The 27,386-nt window shown below is 41.4% G+C and overlaps 1 protein-coding gene across 1 annotated transcript in view; it reads left to right on the top strand.

Annotated features, from left to right (window-relative positions):
- The first annotated feature begins 12,968 nt into the window (after nucleotides 1-12,968).
- Nucleotides 12,969-27,386, top strand: part of LOC120027119 (metaxin-1-like) — a 31,273-nt gene continuing 16,855 nt past the window's right edge. Inside the window, exons 1-3 of the mRNA XM_038971958.1 lie at nucleotides 12,969-13,088; nucleotides 22,669-22,738; nucleotides 24,190-24,275. Coding sequence (XP_038827886.1) covers nucleotides 13,008-13,088; nucleotides 22,669-22,738; nucleotides 24,190-24,275 — 237 coding nt within the window. The 5' untranslated portion in view covers nucleotides 12,969-13,007. The remainder of the gene's footprint in view (nucleotides 13,089-22,668; nucleotides 22,739-24,189; nucleotides 24,276-27,386) is intronic.

Genomic DNA, 27,386 nt, shown 5'->3' on the forward strand with positions numbered 1-27,386 from the left:
GCAACGTTGGCAGTTGTGCTAGATTTAGTTGTGGTGCTTGACTGAGGCCTGGTGGAAGGCTTCAGGGGACGTTTAGTAGAACCGCCAGATTGGGAGGTGGTTGATCTCTTACTGGTTTTTGCTGGGTCCACCCTCCCAGGTGAAGTACTGGCACGGTGACTTGTGGTTGGCGGAAAAGTTGTATTGGTCCTGTTGTTTACTCCTGAGCCATCGGTTATCACTGAAGATGACGTAGATGTAACACTGGGTGTACTGCGTGCACTATCGTTTCTCATTCCACTGCCTATAGTGGTAGAGACGGTTGCAACCCCAATTGGACCTTCTTTGGTTTTGTCAAAAGAGGGATCTTTCGTAGTTGTAGCCAATGGAGTGGTTGTTGGCTTATTAGTAGTAGTGGTTGTTGGCTGGTTAGTAGTAGTGGTTGTTGGCTTATTAGTAGTAGTGGTTGTTGGCTGGTTAGTAGTAGTGGTTGTTGGCTGGTTAGTAGTAGTGGTTGTTGGCTTATTAGTAGTAGTGGTTGTTGGCTGGTTAGTAGTAGTGGTTGTTGGCTGGTTAGTAGTAGTGGTTGTTGGCTTATTAGTAGTAGTGGTTGTTGGCTGGTTAGTAGTAGTGGTTGTTGGCTTATTAGTAGTAGTGGTTGTTGGCTTATTAGTAGTAGTGGTTGTTGGCTGGTTAGTAGTAGTGGTTGTTGGCTTATTAGTAGTAGTGGTTGTTGGCTGGTTAGTAGTAGTGGTTGTTGGCTTATTAGTAGTAGTGGTTGTTGGCTTATTAGTAGTAGTGGTTGTTGGCTGGTTAGTAGTAGTGGTTGTTGGCTTATTAGTAGTAGTGGTTGTTGGCTTATTAGTAGTAGTGGTTGTTGGCTTATTAGTAGTAGTGGTTGTTGGCTTATTAGTAGTAGTGGTTGTTGGCTTATTAGTAGTAGTGGTTGTAGTCATGGGAGTCGTATTTGTTATGGTTGTAGTAGGTGTGGTGGGGATGGTTATGTTTGGAACCACGGCTGGTACTGGTGTTGCTTGAACTGAACAGAGAAAAGAGGAACTCACTCAGGTAAAACATTCAATCAGAGTAATGAATCAATGAATATTACATTATGTAAAAATACAATTGGTATATTTGTATGTCTTACATTCGGTATAATTTGAAATTATCTGGAGAACGGCAGAAAGATTGGCTTTGATATATTCCAGGAAGAGATACTTGACCACCCATTGATTGATAGCCTCTGTGTAGAAAACTATGGTAGCGTTTGCTATCACTGATCCACGACTGTGAAAGATAAGATTCAGAAAATGAAGAAAGTTAAAGATAATACAGTATAATAACAAATCCAACACCCAACCTTGATCAGGTGGATTGCGGGCATTAAACACGGCTTGCAAACCAGAAGATCAGAGGTTTGGCCCTGCGTGAGGCACAGCCATTTTCAATGTTTGATATGTCTCTACCCTAACCCACCAAAACTTAACATTAAGGATATTGCGTCATTGAAGCTATAATTTTTACGAGATTATGTCGTTTAGACGAGACAAGTCATTCCAAGTCATAATTTGACGTTTCTATCTAAGTCAAGGACAGATATAAATACAGTGTTTATACTTTAGTGACACATCCTCTTAAAAGCAGATCTAGGATCCAGGTGACTTAGTCAAGCTTACTGTACCTGAAAGTCATTGCTGCAATGCCCTCATAAACGGATCCTGTTGAGCACGTACGACACCCGTAGACTTCAGCAAGCTGCAAAATACTACATTAGTCCACCATTTCCATCATTGTCATGAGACCATCCCTTTCAGAGATCATTCCTGCTGTGATAATTGCTGTAAGTAAGTAAGTAAGCCTTGTCCGAGCCAGAACAGCCCATAGGTCCTTGCTGTGGTATAGTGGTATTGTTTAATTCAAGGCATGGTTCTCAAGCTTACCAATTGGTTGACCTCGTCATACATTTTCTTGTAGTCCTCAGAATTTGGACTCAATAGGGAGTCATTGAAGACCCGATTGGTGATCTCCATGCAGATCTGGTAGGCCATTTTTGCTGTGGGGGTGGTGCTCATACCCGCTGGGGTGACTGAACGGGGCACTCGAAAGAAGCTGGCAGACAGGGCACCTGTGAGAAGCAAAAAGATATACCTTACTCAAGTGGATAATTTAAGGCTATGAGTGTAAGGTGGACAAACTTTCATCTTGGGAGTCAGAGGATATTTGAGGGAGCCTAAAGTGCTTACAGATAGATGTAGAGTCTTAATTTGAGCCAGTTTGCTACAGCAAGAAAATAATCCTGCAGCAATAGGAAATGTGAATTATTAAATGTATTATAATTAAATGGACACTTTTTGTTGGGGTTGATACATTTTATGTGAGGGCAAATCAAGCAAATCAATTACACACTTTAGAAGCCTTTTAAAATTTTGAAGACAAGACAAGTTTGCATTTCCTGCTGTGTATGTAACTGTTATGAATTTTGTATTGTCAATTTGTTGTCTACTGTATTTAAATGCCACTTTAAACGTGTACATGATACTGCAATAAAATTGACGTATGGGGACAATAAAGTCAGGAAAGTAAAGTGCAGGAAAATTCTCAGCAGCAAAAGAGATTTTAAGATCCTACATCTGTGCACATACATAGAGTTAGATGTTGGCTGTATAGTTTGAGATAGCCTGACGACTGTTAAATAAAATTGTATTTTTACTTACTTTACCAGTTGTCCGTGCAGTTGGTCCTTTTGTAGTTAGGAATGTGAGACAACATATCCACAGGAAAGTATAATTACATCAACTTGTCAAAGAGCTGGTAGTGCTTTCAGATTTCTATCACCTGACGCATGCGGAGAACCATGTAAACACGTTCTTGGCAAGTATGCATACATCTCATGCATGTATTTTCATCTTGTGCGCATGCTTCAGGTGATATAAATCTGAACGCATTACCTGCGCTTTCAAAAATTGGATGGAATTATTATTTTCTGGGGATACTGTATATTGTATCACATTCCTACCTGTAAAAGGACACGTACAACCCGTAAAGTAAAATATAATTTTATTTAACATTCAGGCCTGTAGAGGTCATAAAAGGAAACTTTCCTATCCAAACACTCATTTATGCCCGACATAGAATTCAATGTGTACCGGATTACTCTATCCTCATTACTCTTTAGCTTAGATTACTCTATTCGCATCAGACATCAATTGAAGAACAATACCCCTCTCAAAAGTGTTTGCACTTAGATTGACTTTGCTAATTAGTTGTTGTGGGATGCTCAACTCATGGAGATCTGAGTGTAGAGAACACTCGAGCGATTCCATCACTGTCATTAATATGCAAGGCATTTAGGGTTGGAACTATGACTACAGTATACAAGGACCATTGTCCTTTTAGCTCAAATGAGCCAAACAAAAGTAGATTGAATTGAATTATGGATATATTTCAAAATAATTGTATTTTCAAGTCACAGAAAGTAGGGCATCTTTTCCCGCTTAAAATCAGTCATATATACCTGAATCAACACCAAGACAATCACCAGTCAATTTTTTTGTAGGGGTTGATACATTTTATGTTAGGGCAAGTCAAGTGTGACATTTTTCCAACTTCAAGCTACAGAAACATTTCTCCTTCCTTTTTCCATAAAGCAACAATAATGTTGTATTTACTTAACTGAATGAGTTTTCTTACCTGAGATGGCAAATATTAAAATGCATTGTGTAGTCCTCAAAAGGTTAGTCGAAGGTCGTACCATCTTGATGATTAAAATCAGGCTATTTAAACAAATTCAACCAAATATATTATACAAATGATTTAACTTCTCAAGTATGGACTTTTCAATGATGAGTGGAATTTGTCATCTACGGGGTGAGGTACCAGTCTTTTATCTGGGTAAACCTAACTCAGTTGTCACGTGGGTCTGAGGCTGGGCCGTGATAAAACTGAGTGAGAGGTGAATCATACCTCAACTCTGTTTGCTTCTGTGATTCTTGAGCTATAGCATCAAGGCACATTTGTTTGACCTGAACACACAATACACTGAATTGGATCTGAAAAAAATGATATCTATATTTGTCCTGACACTTGTGTAAATCATTGGCTGGGCTGCAATTTATTTAACAATTATTTTATCTGGGAGTCATACTGAGACCAAGGTGTCATTTACAGATGAGCCCTGAATTACATAAATTACTGAGAAAACACACTTTAAAACATAAATTCAAAATGCAAGCAGGAACAAAAACATGGTCGTAAAAAACAAACACATTCATCAGTAAAAAGGTCCTCAATCAGCTTTCTGAATTACCCTAGAGGCACCAGAACATCACATTTAACAACATTTTGAAGATTGTTCCACAAATAAGGTGCAAAAAAACTAAAAGCTGATTTACCTAACTCAGTAGAGACCAAAGGAATTTCCAGAGTTAGCCATCCCTGAGACAGGTTGTGGTAACTCGTATGTCTAAAGTTGAATAAGGATGTTAGGTAGAGTGGGACCTTTTGTAAAAGGGCTTTATGCATGAAAACATAGCATGTATCAACCTACGTGACATCAAAGAGGGCCAACCAACTTTCTGGTAGAGAATGCAGTGATGAGTACAAAAATTGTCGCCCGTAATAAAGCGCTTTAATGAAGTGGCAGCTGCGTTCATATAGAGGATGTTGCCATAGTCTAGGACCGATTAACTCAAATAATTAGGGGTTCAACAAGGGTTCTTCTAAGATCCTCAAAGTTCTTCAAGAATCTTAGGGTTCTTGGTACTGAAAATTGCCACCAAAAGGTTCTTCCAAGAACCCCATAGGAGGTGGGGTTCATCAACAAACCTTCTTAGTCTTGCAGGAACCGAACTGCCCAACTGAAACATTTGAATTTGGAAGGATAGCTGGTGCAGGCACTTAACTGAAACATTTTAAGATCTCCTCAATTTAAGGTAAGGTTTGTCCCGTGTGTGATCTAAATTGATGTTGTTTTATAATACCATCTATACATATTTGTGCAAATCTTTCTAAAACAGAAAATGGACACAATTCAATGGATATCAATCAAGAAAGAAGTAAGAATATGTAGGCTATAAGAATATGTTGAAGGCTAGCCGTATTGGATGCAGGACTACTCACTTTTGCGTCTGTGTCTGCAGGTATGCAGACGAGGAGGCACACAAAGGTATGTCAATTGGTATTGGTATGTAATGCAGATCACATTTACCATCCTCCTTCCTTACATTTTCAATGAAAATCCCATAGGCCTCTACATTATGGACAAGGTATGTGTATGGAAACCATTATATAAAAAAACAAAATCATTCACATTTACCACAAAAAAGCAAGTTATGAATACTGTTGTGTGCATGTTTTGCCAATCATCTTTATAATTACTATTTTTTGGATTCACAGACTTCACCCTCCCTACACCTCTGATGAATATAACAGGAAACCTGTTAGATCACCATGCACTGCAAAATCATTCTGGCTGTGGATACGGAGAACATCAAAACATTAACATCAACACACTCTGCTGGGAGTTTACCTCATATTTGGATTTTGGAATTCTGCTTTGCCTCTAAAATCATAATAAACACTGACAACTAAAATATTGTGTTATTGTTATTATGCATGTTATTATTATTATTAATAATAATAATAATAGGGTTCTTCCTCGAGGATCCATTAAAATCGGTTCTTTGAAGATCTTCAAAGAACTTATAGGGGTTCCCACACAGTTTCAATGTGAAGAACCCCTAAATGATACTCCAAGAACCTTTTATTTTCAGAGTGTAGGAACGTCGACTGAATAATCTGCTTTCAACTATTTAGCGGCAGGACCTATTTCTATAGAAGAGCCTATTATTATTCTCAGCTTCTTAACAAACTCCTCAATATCGTTATTAAAATACGGCTTTTCATCTATCCAGATGCCCAGATATTTGTAAGCAGGGACACAATCAATAGGGACACCATTTTTAAACCAGTTACATGCAGCCTGGTCTAGGCCAATTGAGGAAAGCCTCTGAATTAGCAGTGAGTGATCAACAGTATCAAAAGCCTTTGACAGGTCAATGAAGAGGGCAGCACAATGTTGCCTTTTATCCATACAGTTAACCACCTCATTTATAACTAGGGATGCAGCAGAGATAGCGCATTGACCTGGTCTAAAACCTGACTAATGGACATTTAGAATACATTTCAAAGATAAGAAAGATCTTAAGTGAGAATTAATCAAGGATTCTAATATTTTAGGCAAGAGAGTTAGGCTGATGATTATTGAGGTCACAAGGATCACCACCTTTTGGAAGGGGGAGTACATGGGCTGCCTTCCAAACCTTGGGGATAGTACCAGATATAATCATCAGGTTAAAAATATGGATTAATGATTCAGTAATCAGGGTGGCAGAAAGCTGCAGCAAAAATGGATCAAGCATATCAGCTCCAATGGATTTGTTATACATACATCTTATTAAGCAAGACATCTAGCACATCACAGATAGTAAATTGTAGAAATGAAAACAAAGATTCACTAGAAGTTGACAGGTTAACCGTCGAGTCAGCTAGAAGCTGGCAGAGGGAAGAGCAGTCAATTGACTGACCAAGGTCAACTACACCACCGTTTCTCTCAAATAAAAAGCCTACCGAGATAAAATGATGATTAAAAGCATCACTTATCTCATTCTTCTCAGTTATGATGCCAGAGTCAGACAGAACTTGCTTATTATTGGAATAGCTAAATAGTTGTGTTAGCATATGGATAACATTATTGATAACATTTTAGACAGAGAGAGGAAGGCATGCATTTGAGACTCGAGAAGGCTAACCAAATAGGTGTTTTTCCAACACTGTACTCTGATGTTGTGTTTTCTCAGTTAGACTAAAACAGAAAAGTGATTTTCAAAATCATTCAAAATCAGCATTTTCAGTATCTCAATCAAAATGCTTTAATATCTTTGGTTATGATACAGCTCTTTTATATTGAACTTAAACTTCTTGATAACTCAATTTCAAATGTTGTCATTGATTAGGATCTGTTTATACACAAACAAATCATCTCCTTGACGTTAGTTTTTTGCCTAACCTATTCTTATAATTGTGCTTCAAAAGGGAAGGGAGTTGTGTGGCAAAGGAGGACACAAAGAAAGTTTTTGACGTATGTAGCTTGTCACCAGCATGTAAAATTGCTTTTTAATCCATCTATAATAGGTTGTATTTGCTGTCGCAAAGCCTTGGAGCCTTTGCTTACTGTTATTAGGTCCTTGTATCCACCCAAATAACTTGTCATGTTGGAACGATTTACACTCTGTTGTGTAATGGCAAACCCTGTGGGATGCAATTCATCAACCAGAAAATAAACTATGAATAAGACCAGGGTTGGGGAGTAACTGATTACAAAAAAACTGTAACTGTAATCAGTTACCAGCAAAAATATTGTAATCAGATTACAGATACTTTAGAAAAAATAGATGATTACTCATTGGATTACTTTTCATTTCAGAAAGGATGTTTCCAAAAAATGTTTTGATTATGACACTTTTCTGTTTTCTCAATGACATTCAATTCACCATTGAAAAAAAGGCTCAAGTTTAAGTTTGTTACACCTGAGCGAGTCTGGCCACAAGTCAGAGACCACTATGATGAAACGCCAAATGCGTTTGATTAATTATTTTTGTCTAGACTATGATTGAGCTGAGTGATTGACTATCCAACACAACACTAATAATCAACAACACAAGTGAGGTACAGTGCCTGTAATCTTGAATTTTCTTCCATGGCCACAAAATGTTTCAAGGCTGGGATTGTATTAACCAATGTATGACCAAATGAACATCATATTACTCACAGGCTAGTGAGACATTGGGTGCAGACTTTCTGTTGATTTTCAACTATAAAAAACTATGTTTCCATTCTGGCTGCCTGCAATCTATTGGCTATCTGTATGCAGTTAGTGCCGCCCAGTGGTAGAATGTGATTAATATCTTACCTAACTTGTCTGCTATATATAGTACCTATACCGCGGTCCTTGAAGAGCCTCTACACTGTAGAGTCTACAGGGTTCTCAGTGTCCATGTTTATTTTTTAATTTTTTATCCCACTTACCACAGACGTTGAATTTTGATGCAATTTTTGATGCAAGAACCGCGAAAAGGTTGAGTTTAGGTAACAATAAATTAAATACATTTAAAAAAGACTTTGAAACCGAACACTCCGCATCATGCCTAGGTTTTGTATGGGTGTCAGGATGAAATCTCCATTTCAACATTTTACCTCTACCCTATGCTGCTTAGAAAGGATGATATTACTAAGCTTATTGTATCATGACTCAAGATATGACCCAGATGCAGACACGGGAGGCGGATAGTACAGTTCTCAGATGATTTATTAGAAACACGGGGCAGGCAAAGGGCAGTTCGAGGGCAGGCAGAGGTTCGTGATCAGGTCAGAGTCATGCAGGTACAGGATGGCAGGCAGGCTCGGAGTCAGGGCAGGCAGAATGGGCAGAACCGGAAAAAACTAGGAAACAGAAATAGAGAAACAGGAAGGTGGGAAAGAACGCTGGTAAGACCTGACAAGATAAGACGAACTGGCAACAGGCAAACCGAGAACACCGGTATAAATACACAGGGGACAATGGGAAGATGGGCGACACCTGGAGGGGGGGTAGAGACAAGCACAAAGACAGGTGAAACCGATCAGGGTGCGACATATTGAGCACACAAGTACCTTACTATACCCGACCTCTGTAAGGGATATTGGCAAGTGCCATTGTCAGAGGCAACCAACCCGGAGTCATCAGCCTTCCACACAACATCTGATAATATCAAACATCATATGAACTGTAACGGACTTCTTCTCAAATGCCTCTCAGACCACAACGGAAAAAACTGAGAATAGCATATAAACATAGCATAGCATATTAACAAGCATATAGTTCAACACAATGAAACCATGATTAATACACAATTCAATAAAATATAGCTTATAAAATAAGTTTAAAATCTTTCATGTACAAGCTGTTATTGTGTGTGTTGACATGGCTGCATGTGTGTTCATAGCCGCATGCATATGTGTGTGTATGTGTGTATGTGTGTGTGTACCTGGCTGCGTGCATGTGTGTGTGTGCGTGTGTGTGTGCATAACTGGGTGTGTGTGTGTGCATGCATAAAAACATGAATGTTCCTAGCTTTCTCATGCTCCTCCTCTGAAGGGGTGTCCCTCCACCCCCCTCAAGTACCTGCAACAAATCACCACATGGAGTTTGTTAGGACATATCAAACTATTTTTAAAGCATGGCAAGCATTGTCAGCTTTTAAAAAATAATAAGAGCACTATGAATTAAAAAGATTGTTGCTACGGTCATTTTTTTGGAATACCAAAAAAGTACCCCATTCCAGAGAAGTCTTTTAGTAGTGCCAGCACATCTGAATTCTAGTAAAGGTCTCACTTTTGACATATTTATATAAACACAGCAGTATCAGTAGAATGACCAGTAAAAACAGGCCCACAAGACCCACAATCCCCCCCAACTGGGACAGATGAAGACGATCCAAAAGCTGGGACTGATGAGACTTTAAGGACCGCAGAACATCAGACCAATACTCAAAGAAAAATGTATATGAAATAGAGAATAAATATAATTTATTGAAGCGGACACATTACTGTAGATAAAATATAGAATAAATATCTTGACAACTGACTGGCAAAGGTTGCACCTCCAAACCTATGCTTTTTAACACTAACATAACAAATCTTAGACTATCAAAGACATTATGAAAAGATAACAAGTGGTCAAATAGGTTCTCTCACCTCCAACTGTCACCCAGCTCTCTAGTTATTCTCCTTCATTAGACATACACTTATAGGAGCTTTCATCTGCCTGATTATGCCACTATGGGGATAGTTAAATTCTCCGGTGGTCTCATTCTTGATGCGTAATCTGTCTTTGTAGTACTCAGTCCTGATATCTAAATCCACAGCGCATAGTAATAGATTCTCCCCGTCTCCAGGATCACAGCAAAAATATATTTACACTGTAAATCGGCATGCATTAATCAACATCACTATAGACGTCATAGACAGACATCACACACAATTTAACAATTTCGTTTGAGCTTGTATCTCATAATGCATTGAATTCTACAATTACAATTTTCATGGAGTACAACAGTCATACCATGCAATGTGATGTTGACAGCAGTACTGTACTCTCCTGTTCCAGATTCACACCAGTATACTCCACTGTCCCCTTCAAGTGTGTAGCTGATGGTACATGTGGACCCTGTTACTGACCCCTTGTTATAGTCAGACAGACATTGACAGGTATCCTCTGTCTGTAACTTTTCAGTCTCTATCCAGTAGCGTTCCCCTTCTCCTCAGAGCTCAATGTGAGAGATTTCCATGCAAAATGCTGGGTTTTCTTGGGACTTATGGTAAAAGAAACTAAAGGAGGATGCATATCTAATACAAAGACATACTTGGTCAGAGTTTCAACTGAGATACAGTAGTGTGAGATAGACAAGCAGGCAGGCAGACAGACCCATAGAGGCTTACCTCCTGACCAGAGAAAATGAAGTTTGCTATTTGCCTCTCCCAGCTACACACACACACATATCCTCCTTTGTAAGTAGAACCAGCAGGGATAAGAGTGTAGAATCTCCCTGCATTCCCATTACTTATGTCATATAGGGGCTCAAGAGGTTACTCTTCTTTGTATCGAACAATCTTGTTCCAGAAGAACCTCCAGCCTGTAGATAACTCTTTAACCCCACAGCTCAGTCACTGAGTCTCCAGGGTTTGAACCTCTGTCAGTCATTTTGGCAGGACTGATTCTGTACTAGGGCTCTGTACTGGAGTAGCCGGACATCCTGTCCTTATACCACTTATACTCCCAGTCTCTTATATCTAATAATGACTATCTCTCCACTGAATATCTGGGGCCAGTCAGACTACAAGGTCACAACAGCATTGGGTCTGTCTGTACAGACACAACACACACAATAATCTCCATTTTACAATTCTGAATATATTAATCGATACTCATGACAAAAAGCTTGAGGTTACATTAAGAACTGTAAATGGATCATGTGTAGACAATACAATTAAGTAAAATGCATCATCCATTCATGTTTAGGTAAAAAATATAGTTTATTTCAGATTCACCATTAATATTTATCTGGATTGGATCACTGTACAGGGTGTAGTAGGCAGGGTCTTCGCTCCCAGCTCTGCACCAGTACTGCCCTCCATCTGAGACACTGACTCGGCTGTGTAGGAGTATCCAGCGATAGTAACTGGGTCAAAGCCTTGGCTGTGTCTGTACCAGTAGATTGTCCACCCAGAAGACTCGACTGTACAGGTCAGTGTCACTGTGTCGCCTGTGAATACAGCCCTTTGGCCGGACTTCAGTGTGGCTGTTGGACGATTATCTTTTGGAATTAAGAAAAGGGTGTTATGCAACAGGAAAACATCTATCGAATCTGCTGCCTGATATGTCCTCTTGATGAGTAACTGATCAAAATTCAGTGAGGCAGAATAGCCTACTGACACATAACATGTCTATGATTGATTCAACATTGACTCAATGTCCAACTGTATGACAAAAAGTCGCACACAAGAGAGTAACTCACCATTTATAGTCAGAGTAAACACGTCACTTGGTTATGAAGATGTGGGTCTAGAGAATCTGTTCCCTTCACACCAGTACTGACCCTGGTCAGATACAGAAGCTATACTAATGGTGTGAGAGGCTGCAGTCGAATCATCAGACTGGTTTTGATGTTGAGTCTTTGCCCGACAAAGTGATGCTAGGATATATCATTTATTCAGATTTTGTGCCGAATAAATTATGTTGTTGTTGTCAAGTTGTCAAGCTTCTGGGCATGTGGCGGCAGTGTGTAGGAGGGAGGTTCCTAGGTGTGAGAAGTGTGCAGAAGGGCATGAGACAAATTAATGTGTAGCATTGGGGAAAGTAGTGGTATGTGTTAATTGTAGGGGTGCCCATGGGGCTGGGGACCAGAAATGTCCCGTGTGAGAGAGGCAGGTTGAGGTTTCCAGGGTTAGAGTAGTGCAGAAGTTGTCATATGCTGAGGCAGTGAAGAAAGTAGAGGTAGATGGGAAAAGTGGGCAGGATCCTTAGAGGAGTGGTGTGAATAGTAGATTTTTACCAGTACATATGGATTGGCCAACAAGTGATATATGTTTCAGTGAGATTGGATTTTTAGCATTTATAGCAATGGTTATCAACTGTACTGCAGGGATGGAACGTAAGTTGCAGAAAATTGAGGTTGTGGTGGCAGCTGCAGAGAAGTAATTGGGTGTGTTAAGTGGTGGTGTCGCAGCCTTTCAGGTTGTTGGCCTGAGGTAGGACTAAATAGATTTAAATAGTGGAGTAGGGTGGTGTTATTTGTTATAAAAATAAATAAAAATATGAGTGTGGTGTTAGATGGTAGGGTATGTGTTTATTTATTTATTCAAGCCAAGTGTAAGGGGGTTGTACTCCAGTGTAGTAGGTGGCGGTAATACAACATTTATTGGATGCCAACTGCCATTAAACCTCATCGAAGAAGAATATTTTTTTCATTGGTAAACAGCCTCAGTGAACTACCGGTATCTTCATGTATTCACCATCTTTGTCCTCCCTTCTTGTGTCTTCATCAAAGAGCTCATTGTTAAAGCTGTGCCTTCATTCAACGTTGCTAAGGAAGTCCTGAGATTGTTGTCAGTGGTTACAGTGGCGCGAACGCCTTGATCACACCGACAGTGTTTAGGGTTTTGGTACCCCAGAATGACATTCATTTCCAATGGAACGCTGCGTGTGCCTTGCAGCATTGCGTTGCAGAAGCAGTGCGTTCTGTGTGGATTTATCGAACGTATGCATCAAATTGTATGTAGAGAAGGCTTGACCGAAATGGTAGTAGAATGTGAATGTTTAACTTTTATTGCACACATTCAGATGATGCTGCGTACCATTTTGCACAATGACACTGTCGATGTTATCGAGGCGTTCGCATTTTAGCTTCCGAGTGAAGGGTTAACAAATTAAGATGGCTGCCCCCTTGGAGTTGTACTGCTGGAAAGGCGATTGGGGTTTACCCTCAGTTGATACAGACTGTCTAACCGTTTTGGTAAGAAATACAATAGGTGATTACAATACGTAAATTATTATTCACCGTTACTGTCGTCACATAAATAATGTCCTTTCAACACAAGGCCACAGAGGGTGAGGACTGAGGTGACCTAGCTAGCTAGCTAACGGTTAGCTTCGCTTTGATGAATGACTGGAATGCACACTCATGTTAGCTAGCTAACTAACTACATCATGTGTTATTGACAACTTGACATGCATTGAACCAACAATCCTAGGCTGGTCAATGATCGTCACGTCCCCATTATGTTAGCTCAGTTATAACATTTAGCTCAAATCCAGTAAAACATGCTCTTATTATTTAGCCAGGTAACGTTAACTAGTTGGATATGGAACTTGGTCAGGGAGCTCTGTCATTATAATTCTGGTTTATCAGCCAATTTCAGGTTTCTGGTTGCTTGCTTTTGACAAGTCAAGTGTGACATGACTTAAACGGCCTACTGTAACGTTACTACATTGTTGGAATATTGTGTTGAGAATTTCTAGTGCTGAATTTGATGACAGTTTGAACTAGCTACATGTCTTGGTATTAGCTAAAGCCAAGGATCGAGTAACGTAAACTCGTACATCGCCTTGGTCCGTACAATTGCCCTTATTTTAGCGCCCCAAAAACGTAATACTTCCAGATCAACTGTACTGTCAATACCATTGTAAAGCACAATTTCTCCCCTTTCCAACATAATAATTTACATGACCTAAACCAGGGGTGTCAAACTCATTCCACGGAGGGCCTAGTGTCTGCAGGTTTTTGGTTTTTCCTTTCAATAAAGCCCTAGACAACCAGGTGTGGGGAGTTCCTAACTAATTAGTGATGTTAATTCATCAATCAAGTACAAGGGAGGAGCGAAAACCCGCAGACACTCGGCCCCCCGTGGAATGAGTTTGACACCTGTGCCCTAAACGCTGCCCGTTTCTGCATAATTCAAGCAAGCAATGAGCCCCGTCGGGTCTTTTTAAAAATGGCGGTTGGGGAAGCGAAATTAATGCGTGATAGTAAGGAGAGATGTTGTGTGGAAAGTTAGCTTTTTTTTCACTCTATCTGTCCAACTTATCACCTTATCGCCTCTAAAATGTAAATAAAACACTATAAAGAGTTTATATAATGTGTCATTACATACCTATTTGAAGGTTTGTGTCGAATATGAATCGGGTTTTTAGGGCGGTGCTAAAGTGATCTTAGAAGTAAACAGCGGCTTTGAGAATGATGATCGCATGCAATGATGACGCAAAAAATGACTATGTATCCTTTTACCCCGTCACTGTCCATTTCTTGTTTTTAAACGATGAGAGAAGTGCTACACCTGGTGGAGAGAGATTGTAAGACAGAAATAGTTGCTTTATGCGTGCTGTACGTTACATGACACGCCACGATGTAACGGAGGGTCGGTTTTTTCAACTTTTCTCCAATACTATAGAGCCATTACCATGTCGATCAACGCTTGAATAGAAACGTGGTTCACACCCCCGATTTTGAGGTCAACACAGTCGCTACAGTCCCATTAGTTTTCTTTGTAGCCTCGTTTGAATGTTGCGGTTGCGCACATTTGTACGGAATGGGGTGAGTTTACGTTAATGGCCTAAATTGTCAAAGGTTATGTCAAACGTTAAACGCTTTCCATTCTATTTTGCTAAACTGTCTTTGCTCAGACACCAATTTCATAATTTGCGAATTTGTAATTTATAGTGCCATTTTTTTATTCTTAAAGTGACTGATAAGTGGCCACTGCAATGTCCAGTCCACAATACGCATTCGTTTGTGAAGTGAAACATTTACACTATTTACAATGGCAATAATTTTTTGTTTAGATTTAATTTACTACTTCTAACTAAACATACAATTCTCTGAGGTCATACACCCAAATATTTGTGGACAGATTAAACACTAGGCTAGGCTATTTCATGACTTTAATTACCAGATGGTGTTTGAGATCTTTGACTGTAAGAAAAAGTGTCAATAATTTAACCGATTTAAGGGGTTAGCCTAGTGTTTGCTTTGTATTCGGCATAGGGTAATTAATATGGAAGCTCATTCCTGCAGTGAACATCGGAGGGCTGGTAACATAGAGATCCTATTACATTATTATAATTCCTAATTCTATGGCAGACTTCATTTAACTAACACACAATTGATGTCATTGTGAATGGTGGTGACTGGAAAGGGACCGGCTCTCACTTTAGCCCCCTTTTGTTGGTGTTTTTGGGACTTGCTTTGAACGCTGGCTAGCCTGTTATTACTTGTCTTTGTTTGAATTTACCCAGCATGGATAAGCATGGATAAAAAAAATGGATTATCTCACTGTCCAGTGCAGCTGTCTAAACAGCATGCAGCCATCATCATCACCACCACCGCCCAACTAGCAGGGATCTAAGAAACTAGAGAAAAGCCAAGAAAGGGGAAGAAAACATAAATAAGCACACACTCTTCCCCCTGTATAATTGTGTTTCCTATGGAAAGATGCCCTGTTACCCTTCCCCACACCCGCTGCTGACAGGTCTATAAAATCGAGCGTTGACTAAAATACAGTAGAATAGAATACAGTATATACATATGAGATGAGTAAAGCCATATGTAAATGTTATTTAAACATTTATTAAAGTGACTAGTGTTCTGTTATTAAAGTGGCCAGTGATTCCAAGTCTATGTATATAGGGCAGCAGCCTCTAAGGTGCAGGGTTGCGTAACCGGGTGGAAGCCAGCTAGTGATGGCTATTTAACCGTCTGATGGCCTTGAGATAGAAGCTGTTTTTTAGGCTCTCGGTCCAAGCTTTGATGCACCTGTACTGACCTCTGTGTGGAAGAACTTGACTGGCCTGCATAGAACCCTGACCTCAACCCCAACAAATACCTTTAGGATGAATTGGATCACCGTCTGCGAGCCAGGCCTAATCGCCCAACATCAGTGCCCGACCTCACTAATGCTCTTGTGGCTGAATGGAAGCAAGTCCCCACAGCAATGTTCTACCATCTAGTGGAAAGCCTTCCCAGAAGTGTGTAGGCTGTTATAGTAGCAAATGTGGGAACCAACTCCATATTAATGCCCATGGTTTTGGGAAAAGATTTTTGAGAAGGTGTCCACATACTTTTGGTCATGTAGTGTAAGTTCCAGCAAAATATGTGTAGACATGATTGGGAGCAACAAGGACATTTCCTGCTGCCTGACAAAGGTCTCTGTCAATTACTGTGGCTCCCTCCTTTGTCTGTATTTTTAGGGGATCTGAAACCCAAATGCTTGTCGAGCTTTCTCAATTTACATGATTTGCACTGCACAATACTACCAGGCTCTTACTTTAAAGCTCCAATGCCGTCTATACAGCATAAACCATAGACTACATCATCTCTCTCCCCATCTCAGGCAGGTGTTGGCATAATCGACAGTAGTTAAAACCATGTTAATGAACAATGTTCATTCCACAGCTTCTGTTTAATGACTTAGGCATACTAGGATAGGGATCTAGACCTTAGTGTTTCTTTCGTTTCCCTCGAGCCAGACACACTTCAGCTGGCAAACCCAAATAGCTTTTTTTCTGAAGGAAATGGAATTTAAAAGTGTCTGGCAAATCCCACAGTGGGAAGGAAACACTCCCATTATTTTTCCCGTGGCAAGGAAAAATGTAATGATTTTCATTCTCATCTGCAACAAAGTGGGGTCTCCATTACTAAACCCACAACCGAGGGGGATGAGGGTGGGGTTATGGTTTCTAACGTATGGTACAATGTCCTGAGCCCTCTCTTATTATAACTACAGTCACACACAGAGGCCATATGGGAGGGGTAAAGGTGATTTTCTTATATACACATCCGAGTATTAAGGTTGTCTTCATTCTGAGAGCTTAAAGTGGTCTAATAGCCATTTCACAAGCCGAGATGAACTGTTCTGTGCGACCTGGTTACGCATAGGTTAGTTGCTTGAAACATGCTAGAAATTACGATGTAGGGTCAAAGACATATCCAAACCAGACCAGCACAGTTCGGGTCAGCACGATAGTGCCTAAAGGGTAGGCTATGATAATTGAGCTACTCAAAGAGAGATGAGAGCTCTATAGGCCCAAACTGTCTACATTCAGACATAAGGGAATCTACTGTTTAGTTACTGTACGGACATGCTGAGAAAGTGACGTTTGGACTTCATCACACTCAGATTGTGGGAGGGAGGAATGTTCTGCTTAGCTGCTCTAAAGCTGCATAGCAGCCACTGTGGGGTTGGAGGCCACTTGGCAGTGTTATATGATCTGCCATGACAAGGCAGACAGGGCTTTATTTTGTCAGGCCACAGAATGAGTAATCTCATTCAGGTTTCACTTAAGATATTTTCCTAAGTCATGGGCCATTTTCTAAAGCTGTGTCAGTGTTGTCCTGCTCCAGTGAACAAACACATACTGGGCACAAAACGCATCAAGGTATTAAAACCTCTTGAAGCTAGGGGGCAGAATTTTTATGTTTGGAAAAATAACGTTCCCAATGTAAGCTGCCTATTTCTCAGGTCCAGATGCTAGAATATGCATATAATTGACAGAGTAGGATAGAAAACACTATAAAGTTTCCAAAACTGTCAAAATATTGTCTGAGTATAACAGAACTGATTTTGCAGGCGAAAACCTGAGGAAATCCAACCCGGAAGTGACTTATTTTGAAAGATCACTGTTCCATTGCCTGCCTTTCGTCCATTTAAAGGGATATCAACCAGATTCCTTTTCCTATGGCTTCCTCAGGGTGTGAACAGTCTTTAGACATAGTTTCAAGCTTTTATTCTGAAAAATGAGCGAGATTTATCAAATCGCGTCAGTGGATAGCTGAATGTCCTTCCATTAGTTCATGCGTGCGAAAGTTGTAGCTCAACATTTTCTTTATCTTTGTTATTGAATAGTTTACCGTCCGGTTGAAATATTATCAATTATTTATGTTAAAAACAACCTGAGGATTGATTATTAAAAACGTTTGACATGTTTCTAAGAACTTTACGGATACTATTTGGAATTTTCGTCAACCCTTGATGACCTGCCTAAGGCTGTGGAATACTGAACATAACGCGCCAAACAAATGGAGTTTTTTTTATATAAAAATAATCTTTATCGAACAAAAGGAACATTTATTGTGTAACTGAGAGTCTCGTGAGTGCAAACATCCGAAGATCATCAAAGATAAGCGATTCATTTTATTGCTTTTCTGACTTTCGTGACCAATCTACATAGCTGCTAGGTGTTTGTAATGTTTTGTCTAGTGATCGATAAACTCACACAAACGCTTGGATTGCTTTCGCTGTAAAGCATATTTTCAAAATCTGACACGACAGGTGGATTAACAACAAGCTAAGCTGTGTTTTGCTATATTGCACTTGTGATTTCATGAATATAAATATTTTTAGTGTTTTTTTATTTATTTGGCGCTCAATGGCCCGCAATTCAGCGGTTGTTGATGAAAATGATCCCGCTAAAGGGATCCGTGCGTCAAGAAGTTAAGAACCATTGTTTGACAGCATGCATTCACAGTATCAACATCCAGGCCAGTTTACCTAATTTGACTTTCTAGCTACCTGTTTTTTACTTAACAATAAAGGTGTCTTGGTCAGGTGTAGGGTTGCAACAGTCTGGTAACTTACCTACATTTCCCAGGTTTTCTAGAAATCCTGGTTAAAGGATTCTGGATTTTGTACTTATTCCCTCCTGATTCCAGGATATTCCCAACCAGGATTTATGGAAAACTAAATTCTTTAGCAGTCTAGCTTATTTGTAAACTCAGCAAAAAAAGAAACGTCCTCTCACTGTCAACTGCGTTTTATTTTCAGAACTTAACATGTGTAAATATTTGTATGAACATAACAAGTTTCAACAACTGAGACATAAACTGAACAAGTTCCACAGACATGTGACTAACATAAATGTAATAATGTGTCACTGAACAAAGGGGGGGTCAAAATCAAAAGTAACAGTCAATATCTGGTGTGACCACCAGCTGCATTAAGTACTGCAGTGCATCTCCTCTTCATGGACTGCACCAGATTTGCCAGTTATTGCTGTGAGATGTTACCCCACTCTTCCACTAAGGCACCTGCAAGTTCCCGGACATTTCTGGGGGGAATGGCCCTAGCCCTCCCCCTCCGATCCAACAGGTCCCAGACGTGCTCAATGGGATTGAGATCTTCGCTGGCTCTTCGCTGGCCATGGCAGAACACTGACATTCCTGTCTTGCAGGAAATCACGCACAGAACGAGCAGTATGGCTGGTGGCATTATCATACTGGAGGGTCATGTCAGGATGAGCCTGCAGGAAGGGTACCACATGAGGGAGGAGGACGCACAGCGCTGAGATTTCCTGCAATGACAACAAGCTCAGTCCGATGATGCTGTGACACACCGCCCCAGACCATGACGGACCCTCCACCTCCATATCGATCCCGCTCCAGAGTACAGGCCTCGGTGTAACGCTCATTCCTTCGACGATAAACGCAAATCCGCCCATTTGCATTCCTGGTGTAACTCGGGCAGTTGTTGTTACCATCCTGTATCTGTCTCGCAGGTGTGATGTTCGGATGTACCGATCCTGTGCAGGTGTTGTTACACGTGGTCTGCCACTGCGAGGACAATCAGCTGTCCTTCCTGTCTCCCTGAGGCGCTGTCTTAGGCGTCTCACAGTACGGACATTGCAATGAATTGCCCTGGCCACATCTGCAGTCCTCATGCCTCCTTGCAGCATGCCTAAGGCACGTTCACGCAGATGAGCAGGGACCCTGGACATCTTTCTTTTGATGTTTTTCAGAGTCAGTAGAAAGGCCTCTTTAGTGCCCTAAGTTTTGTTTATGGTTCATTGAACAAGCATGGGAAACAGTGAAGATCTGTGAAGTTATTTGGATTTTTACGAATGATCTTTTTTGCTGAGTTTAGTTCAGGCCCTCGTTTTAAACATTTCCAGGATGGATTTCAAAATGAATGTGATATTTGGGCCAAGTTTAGGCTATAGCAAACTTTGCTTGTATTTCCTTGTAAATGTCAGTCAGTGTTTGTTTAGTGTACTGTAGGTTTTTATTTCCCTCTATGTGAAATAGGCTATGCATTCCTCTCCATCCCTACGGACACCCAAAACGAAGATGATTTATAGAGCGCTCCGAGCGCCACAGAGTACCTCAATCCTCAGTGAAATTTGCCAACAGTGCTTCGGGTGAGGGTATCTGCGTTTTATGTCTTTTAACTGCGGTTTCCTAGGGGTTTCAGAAAATGGGGGGTGTGAACCTCAGGAAGTCGACTTAGGGGCTCTTCACCCCTCCTCTCCTTTCTTTTTCTTTCCCCTCTTACTCCTCCTACCACCACAACCACCCAGCTAGATTTTAAGTTGACCTCTGTAAGGGTGACTACTTTTAGCCTACTTTATGCCAAAGCGATGATTGACGTCTTTGTTTTCAATTAAACCCAGCTAGTTTGAGTCTAGGGAATATTGAATGTATCCCCCCTCAACTTTCAAGAGGCCTAGCTTACATGTAGACCTAATTTAGGGAGTGCAGGTTGGTTGTTTCATTTTGTTGGCCTGACGTCCTGGGGGTTTAACTTAAAGTTCTTACAGTGAAATGCTTACTTACAAGCCCTAACCAACAATGCAATTTAAAAAATACCTAAAGAAAAATAAGAATAATTAACATAACTAACAAATAATTTAAGGAGCAGCAGTAAAATAACAGTAGTGAGGCTATATACAGGGGGTACTGGTACAGAGTCAATGATGTGGGGGCACCTGTTATTCGAAGTAATTGAGGTAATATGTACATGTAGGTAGAGTTAAAGTGACTATGCATAGATAATAACAGAGAATAGCAGCGGTGTAAAAGAGGGGGGCAATGCAAATAATCTGGGTAGCCATTTGATAAGATGTTCAGGAGTCTCTAGGCTTGGGGGTAGAAGCTGTTTAGAAGCCTCTTGGACCTAGACTTGGCGCTCTTGTACCGCTCGCCAGTCTATGACTAGGGTGGCTGGAGTCTTTGACAATTTTTAGGGCCTTCCTCTGACACTGCCTGATATAGAGGTCCTGGATGGCAGGAAGCTTGGCCCCAGTGATGTACTGGGCCGTTCGCACTACCCTCAGTAGTGCCTTGTGGTCGGAGGCCGAGCAGTTGCCATACCAGGCAGTGATGCAACCAGTCAGGATGCTCTCGATGGTGCAGCTGTAGAACCTTTTGAGGATCTGAGGATCCATGCCAAATCTTTTCAGTCTCCTGAAGGGGAATAGGTTTTGTCGTGCCTTCAAACCATGTTAGTTTGTTGGTGATGTGGACGCCAAGGAACTTGAAGCTCTCAACCTGCTCCACTGCAGCCCCGTCGATGAGAATGGGGGCGTGCTCTATCCTCCTTTTCCTGTAGTCCACAATCATCTCCTTTGTCTTGATCACGTTGAGGGAGAGGTGGTTGTCTTGGCGCCACACGGTCAGGTCTCTGACCTCCTCCCTATATGCTGTCTCGTCGTTGTTGGTGATCAGGCCTACCACTGTTGTGTCATCAGCAAACTTAATGATGGTGTTGAAGTCGTGCCTGGCCTTGCAGTCATGAGTGAACATGGAGTACAGGAGGGGACTGAGCACGCACCCCTGAGGGGCCCCCGTGTTGAGGATCAACGTGGCGGATGTGTTGTTACCTACCCTTACCACCTGGGGGCGGCCCGTCAGGAAGTCCAGGATCCAGTTGCAGAGGGAGGTGTTTAGTCCCAGGGTCCTTAGCTTATTGATGAGCTTTGAGGGCACTATGGTGTTGAACGCTGAGCAGTAGTCAATTAATAGCATTCTCACATAGGTGTTCCTTTTGTCCAGGTGGGAAAGGGCAGTGTGGAGTGCAATAGAGATGGCATCATCTGTGGATCTTTTAGGGCGGTATGCAAATTGGAGTGGGTCTAGTGTTTCTGGGATGATGGTGTTGATATGAGCAGTGACTAGCCTTTCAATGCACTTCATGGCTACAGATGTGAGTGCTACAGGTCGGTAGTCATTTAGGCAGGTTACCTTAGTGTTCTTGGGCACAGGGACTATAGTGGTCTGCTTGAAACATGTTGGTATTACAGACTCAGACAGGGGAGGTTGAAAATGTCAGGATATTCTTGCCTTTTGAGTTTTCCTAACGAGATCTCTCTGTCTTTGAAGGAGCCGTTGTGTTATTTAAACATTCACTGACTTTTCAAGAAGGTAATGAGCTTTGTAATCTGGTATTTTGGCCGGAAAAGAGTCATGCACCTCTCTTCAGTTCCAAAGACATGTAATTTCTTCAGTGCGATCTGGAAGAAGTGGTGGTCTTTTTGCTTGATTAGTTTCTCTGTGGTGAAAGAGGCATCTCGCTGTCCTAAAGTATAAGGCACCAAAGTAATCCATAAGACTCCATTACTGTGGTTCTGTATGGCTTAGTTGGTAGAGCATGGCGCTTGCACAGCCAGGGTTCTGGGTTTGATTCCCGGGGCCACCAATATGTAAAATGTATGCACGCGTTACTGTAACTTGATTTTGATAAAGGCATCTACTAAATGGCATTTATTATATTGAGTCATAAGCTTTATTGGAAACTGTTTGCTCATCTGTTTCTCTGTCTTTCTCTCAGGCCTATGCCAAATTTGCTGGTGCTCCACTTAAAGTCCACAAGATCACCAACCCCTGGAGAAGCCCCACAGGTAATTCCAACCCAGAGCACTGCTATGTTCTGTTCTCACTAGTGATGGGGGGATAAAAATCGATACATCTTGCAATATTATTTTGGATGATATTATATTGATATTTTGACTTCAAGTATCAATTTGAAATGTTGTATTTTTTTGCTAGGTAGCTTGGCTAGCGCTAGTCGGCAGTCCTTGCGCTAAAACTCCAGTATTTTTCATCTTCTTTTACATAGTGAGGCAACACGTTTTCAGCACTTTTATTTCCATGACTGATCAAAAGTCATTTTCTTATGCTGTCTCGTCTCTCTGCAGCAGACACACACTGAATGTCCAAAACATTAGGAACACTTGCTCTTTCCATGACATAGACTGGACCAGGTGAAAGCTATGATCCCTTATTGATGTCACTTGCTAAGTCCCCTTCAATCAGTCTAGATGAAGGGGAGGAGACAGGTTAAGGAAGGATTTTTAAGCCTTGAGACAATTGAGACAGGGATTGTGTATGTGTGCCATTCAGAGGGTGAATGGGCAAGACAAAGATTGAAATGCCCATCAACAGGGTATGGTAGTAGGTGCCAGCTACACCGGTTTTAATGTGTCAATAACTGCAATGCTGCTGTTTTTCACACTCAACAGTATCATGTGAGTATCAAGAATGGTCCACCACCCAAAGGACACCCAGCCAACTTGACACAACTGTGGGAAGCATTGGAGTCAACATGGGCCAACATCCCTGTGGAATGCTTTCGATACCGTTTAGAGTTCATGCCCTGACAAATTGAGACTGTTCTGAGGGCAAAAGGGTGTGCAAGTCAATATTATGAAGGTGTTCCTAATGTTTTATACACAGTGTATAGTGAGCAATATGTTTGGAACATCAAATCGCAATCGAATCACAATTCAAATAGAATCGGGAGAATTGCAATTCTTATCTTATCGGCATCTAAGCAGTTTGATATCATAATGAGGTCCCTGGAAATTCCCAGCCCTAGTACTCACCATGCCTTTTTGGGAAGGACCTCCTCACTGAACTCAGTACAGGGTCACACATCACCTGACTCCCATAGCGTTACTTTACCGTCTGCGTTCACTCACCCTTAGGAACGAAGAAAGCGATGGTTTGATATATGAGAACAGGAAGCTCTTACTTTCCCCCTCTTCTCACTGGAGTAGAACAGCGAGCACCTGACGTTCTCATATCTCTCAGTACCACCTCCTTTGTATGCCAGCCCAGTTTTGCTGCACCCTCCTGGCTTCTTCACACCACAGGGGGTTCAGACGACTCTGAGGTCTTTATGGTTACTGTCTGGATCGTTGTTTTTTGCATTCCCGCTACGCATTTCAGAAGATCGTTAAACACTTTTCCACGTGTTGTGAGTGAGGTCTGATAATCTGAGCAGCGCGATTGCAATAAAGACGACCTTGATAGCACCCTTTCGGCTGACTGCTTTTGTCCTTCGTTTCAGGTACCTTGCCGGCACTGAAGACCACGGAGGAAAGTACTCGTAGTCTTTCCAAACCCAGTAATATCATCATTCACCTTAGAAAACAGGTGAGTCCTATTCCCACCATGTCTCTTCCTCTTCCCACAGGGGAGATGAATGGTAAACAGGTGAAAGACAACCTCCCCCTCCACCCCCATCCTTTTGGAGAGGGAACATGTGGGTAACGATGCTCTGCCAAATTATGAGCTGTTCTGTAGGAAACAGATGTGTGTTAATGTAACACTAAATGGTTGAGACATTCTTAGTAACAAACAGGTGAGTGACATCCGGAGCCATTTGTAGATATCGTCATAGTCAGGAACTGATTTCCAATGTGTACTGCTTTTGGCTTCAAGGTATATTCTGTTGCATATAAATTCTGGGCATACAGAATCAAGGCACAAATTAGTTTCACAAGGGTTTTCTTGAGCTCCAGTAACAACATGGTAATCTCTACAAGACATCCACATCTGGGTGGCAGGGGCTGCAAGTTGCAAGTTTGCAAGTTTGAATCCCCGAGCTGACAAGGTACAAATCTGTCGTTCTGCCCCTGAACAAGGCAGTTAACTGTTCCTAGGCCGTCATTGAAAATAAGAATTTGTTCTTAACTGACTTGCCTAGTTAAATATAGGTAAATAAATATATATCTATAGTTGGGTTGGGCACTAGTTATTTAGTTGGTGCATTCAAGTTAAATCGTCAGTACTCAGTGGCGGTTCACACTCTCGGATTTAAAGTTTATGTTAAACAATTTTTTATGTGATATAACCATTTAACCAACCATATTAAGAAGTATGGTTAAGAAACTTAAAAAGGCACACTTTTGCATAAGTGCCAGGGGTCTTTCACTTCTGCCAAACTGATACAACTGGTATGCAAAAGGAAGACCGTAGGCAAAACTTGAGGTCCTTAAATATATTGCTGTCCAGGGACAGTGAGTCTTGGGGGTGGAGGTTAACTGGTTATGAGTTGTTGCATTGACCTTTATTGGTAGAAAGTCTTGGCATAGTGATTTACTAGGCTTAATTTAGTGTTTTAGACTGGGTTATGAGCCTCTGGTGTAGAAATCTTGGCCATAAACTCTGCATAGATGGAAGGGGTCTCTCATAAAGTCACCAGAGGGGTATACTGCAAATCAGGATGAATAAATTAGCCAGCTAACTTGCCTTAATATTCTGAAATAACCTTTTACAATTTAGAAAGATAAGCTTGAAATGGACATGGTCTAATTGACTACAACAACCAAAAACACATCTAAGTTTAGCTTTCAGAAATCAATCAATAGTTGTTTCTGGTTGTTTATCAAATGAGTTGGCTAACTCATTGATCCTACTTTGTAGTATACCCCACAGGTTGAGCAACAGATGATTTGTTTAGCAGTGTTGTGGTAAAGCGTCTCCCATATTGCTTCGACCTTACAGATTGAGGGGTTAGGGCCAATGACAACGGTCTTATTGGGGTCCGACACATAACAAAAAATACATTACAGACAAAAAACTTTATTTACATACATTTAAAAACATTAACATCAAATTTTATTGGTCACATACACATGGTTAGCAGATATAGCCCTTGGTTCACTCCAGACTTGACTGCCCTCGACCAGCACAGAAACATCCTGTGACGTACTGCATTAGCATCGAATAGCCCCCGTGATATGCAACTTTTCAGGGAAGTTAGGAACCAATACACAGTCAGTTAGGAAAGCAAAGGCTAGCTTTTTCAAACAGAAATGTGCATCCTGTAGCACAAATTCCCAAAAGTTTTGTGACACTGTAAAGTCCATGGAGAATAAGAGCACCTCTTCCCAGCTGCCCACTCCACTGAGGCTAGGAAACACTGTCACCACTGATAAATCCACGATAATTGAGAATTTCAATAAACATTTTTCTATGGCTGGCGATACTATCCACCAGGCTACCCCAACCCCGGCCAACAGCTCTGCACCCCACGCAGCAATTTGCCCAAGCCCCCCCCCCCGCTTCTCCTTCACCCAAATCCAGATAGCTGATGTTCTGAAAGAGCTGCAAAATCTGGACCCCTACAAATCAGCTGGGCTAGACAATCTGGACCCTCTCTTTCTAAAATTATTCGCCGCAATTGTTGCAACCCCTATTACTAGCCTGTTCAACCTCTCTTTCCTATTGTCTGAGATCCCCAAAGATTGGAAAGCTGCTGCGGTCATCCCCCTCTTCAAAGGGGGAGACACTCTAGACCCAAACTGTTACAGCCTTGGTTTCTCAAATGACTGCCTCGCCTGGTTCACCAACTACTTCTCTGATAGAGTTCAGTGTGTCAAATCGGAGGGCCTGTTGTCCGGACCTCTGGCAGTCTCTATGGGGGTGCCACAGGGTTCAATTCTCGGGCCGGCCCTTTTCTCTGTATACATCAATGATGTTGCTCTTGCTGCTGGTGATTCTCTGATCCATTTCTACGCAGACGACACCATTCTGTATACTTCTGGCCCTTCTTTGGACACTGTTAACAAACGAGCTTCAATGCCATACAACACTCTTCCATGGCCTCCAACTGCTCTTAAATGCTAGTAAAATTTTATGCATGCTCTTCAACCGATCGCTGCCCGCACCCGCCCGCCTAGCATCACTACTCTGGACGGTTCTGACTTAGAATATGTGGACAACTACAAATACCTAGGTGTCTGGTTAGACTGGACATTCTTGTTCCAGACTCACATTAAGCATCACCAATCCAAAATTAAATCTGGAATTGGTTTCCTATTTCGCAACAAAGCCTCCTTCACTCATGCTGCTAAACATACCCTTGTAAAACTGACTATCCTACCGATCCTTGGCTTCGGCAATGACATTTACAAAATAGCCTCCAACACTCTACTCAGAAAATTGGATGTAGTCTATCACAGTGCCATCCATTTTGTCGCCAAAGCTCCATATACTACCCACCACTGCGACCTGTATGCTCTCATTGGCTGGCCCTCGCTTCATATTCGTCGCCAAACCCACTGGCTCCAGGTCATCTATAAGTATTTGCTAGGTAAAGCCCCGCCTTATGTCAGCTCACTGGTCACCATAGCAACATCCACCCGTAGCACACGCTCCAGCAGGTATCTTTCACTGGTCATCCCCAAAGCCAACACCTACTTTGGCCGCCTTTCCTTCCAGTTCTCTGCTGCCAATGACTGGAACAAATTGCAAAAATCA

The sequence above is a fragment of the Salvelinus namaycush genome, chromosome 32, assembly GCF_016432855.1.
Source record: "Salvelinus namaycush isolate Seneca chromosome 32, SaNama_1.0, whole genome shotgun sequence".
Classification (NCBI taxonomy): domain Eukaryota; kingdom Metazoa; phylum Chordata; class Actinopteri; order Salmoniformes; family Salmonidae; genus Salvelinus; species Salvelinus namaycush.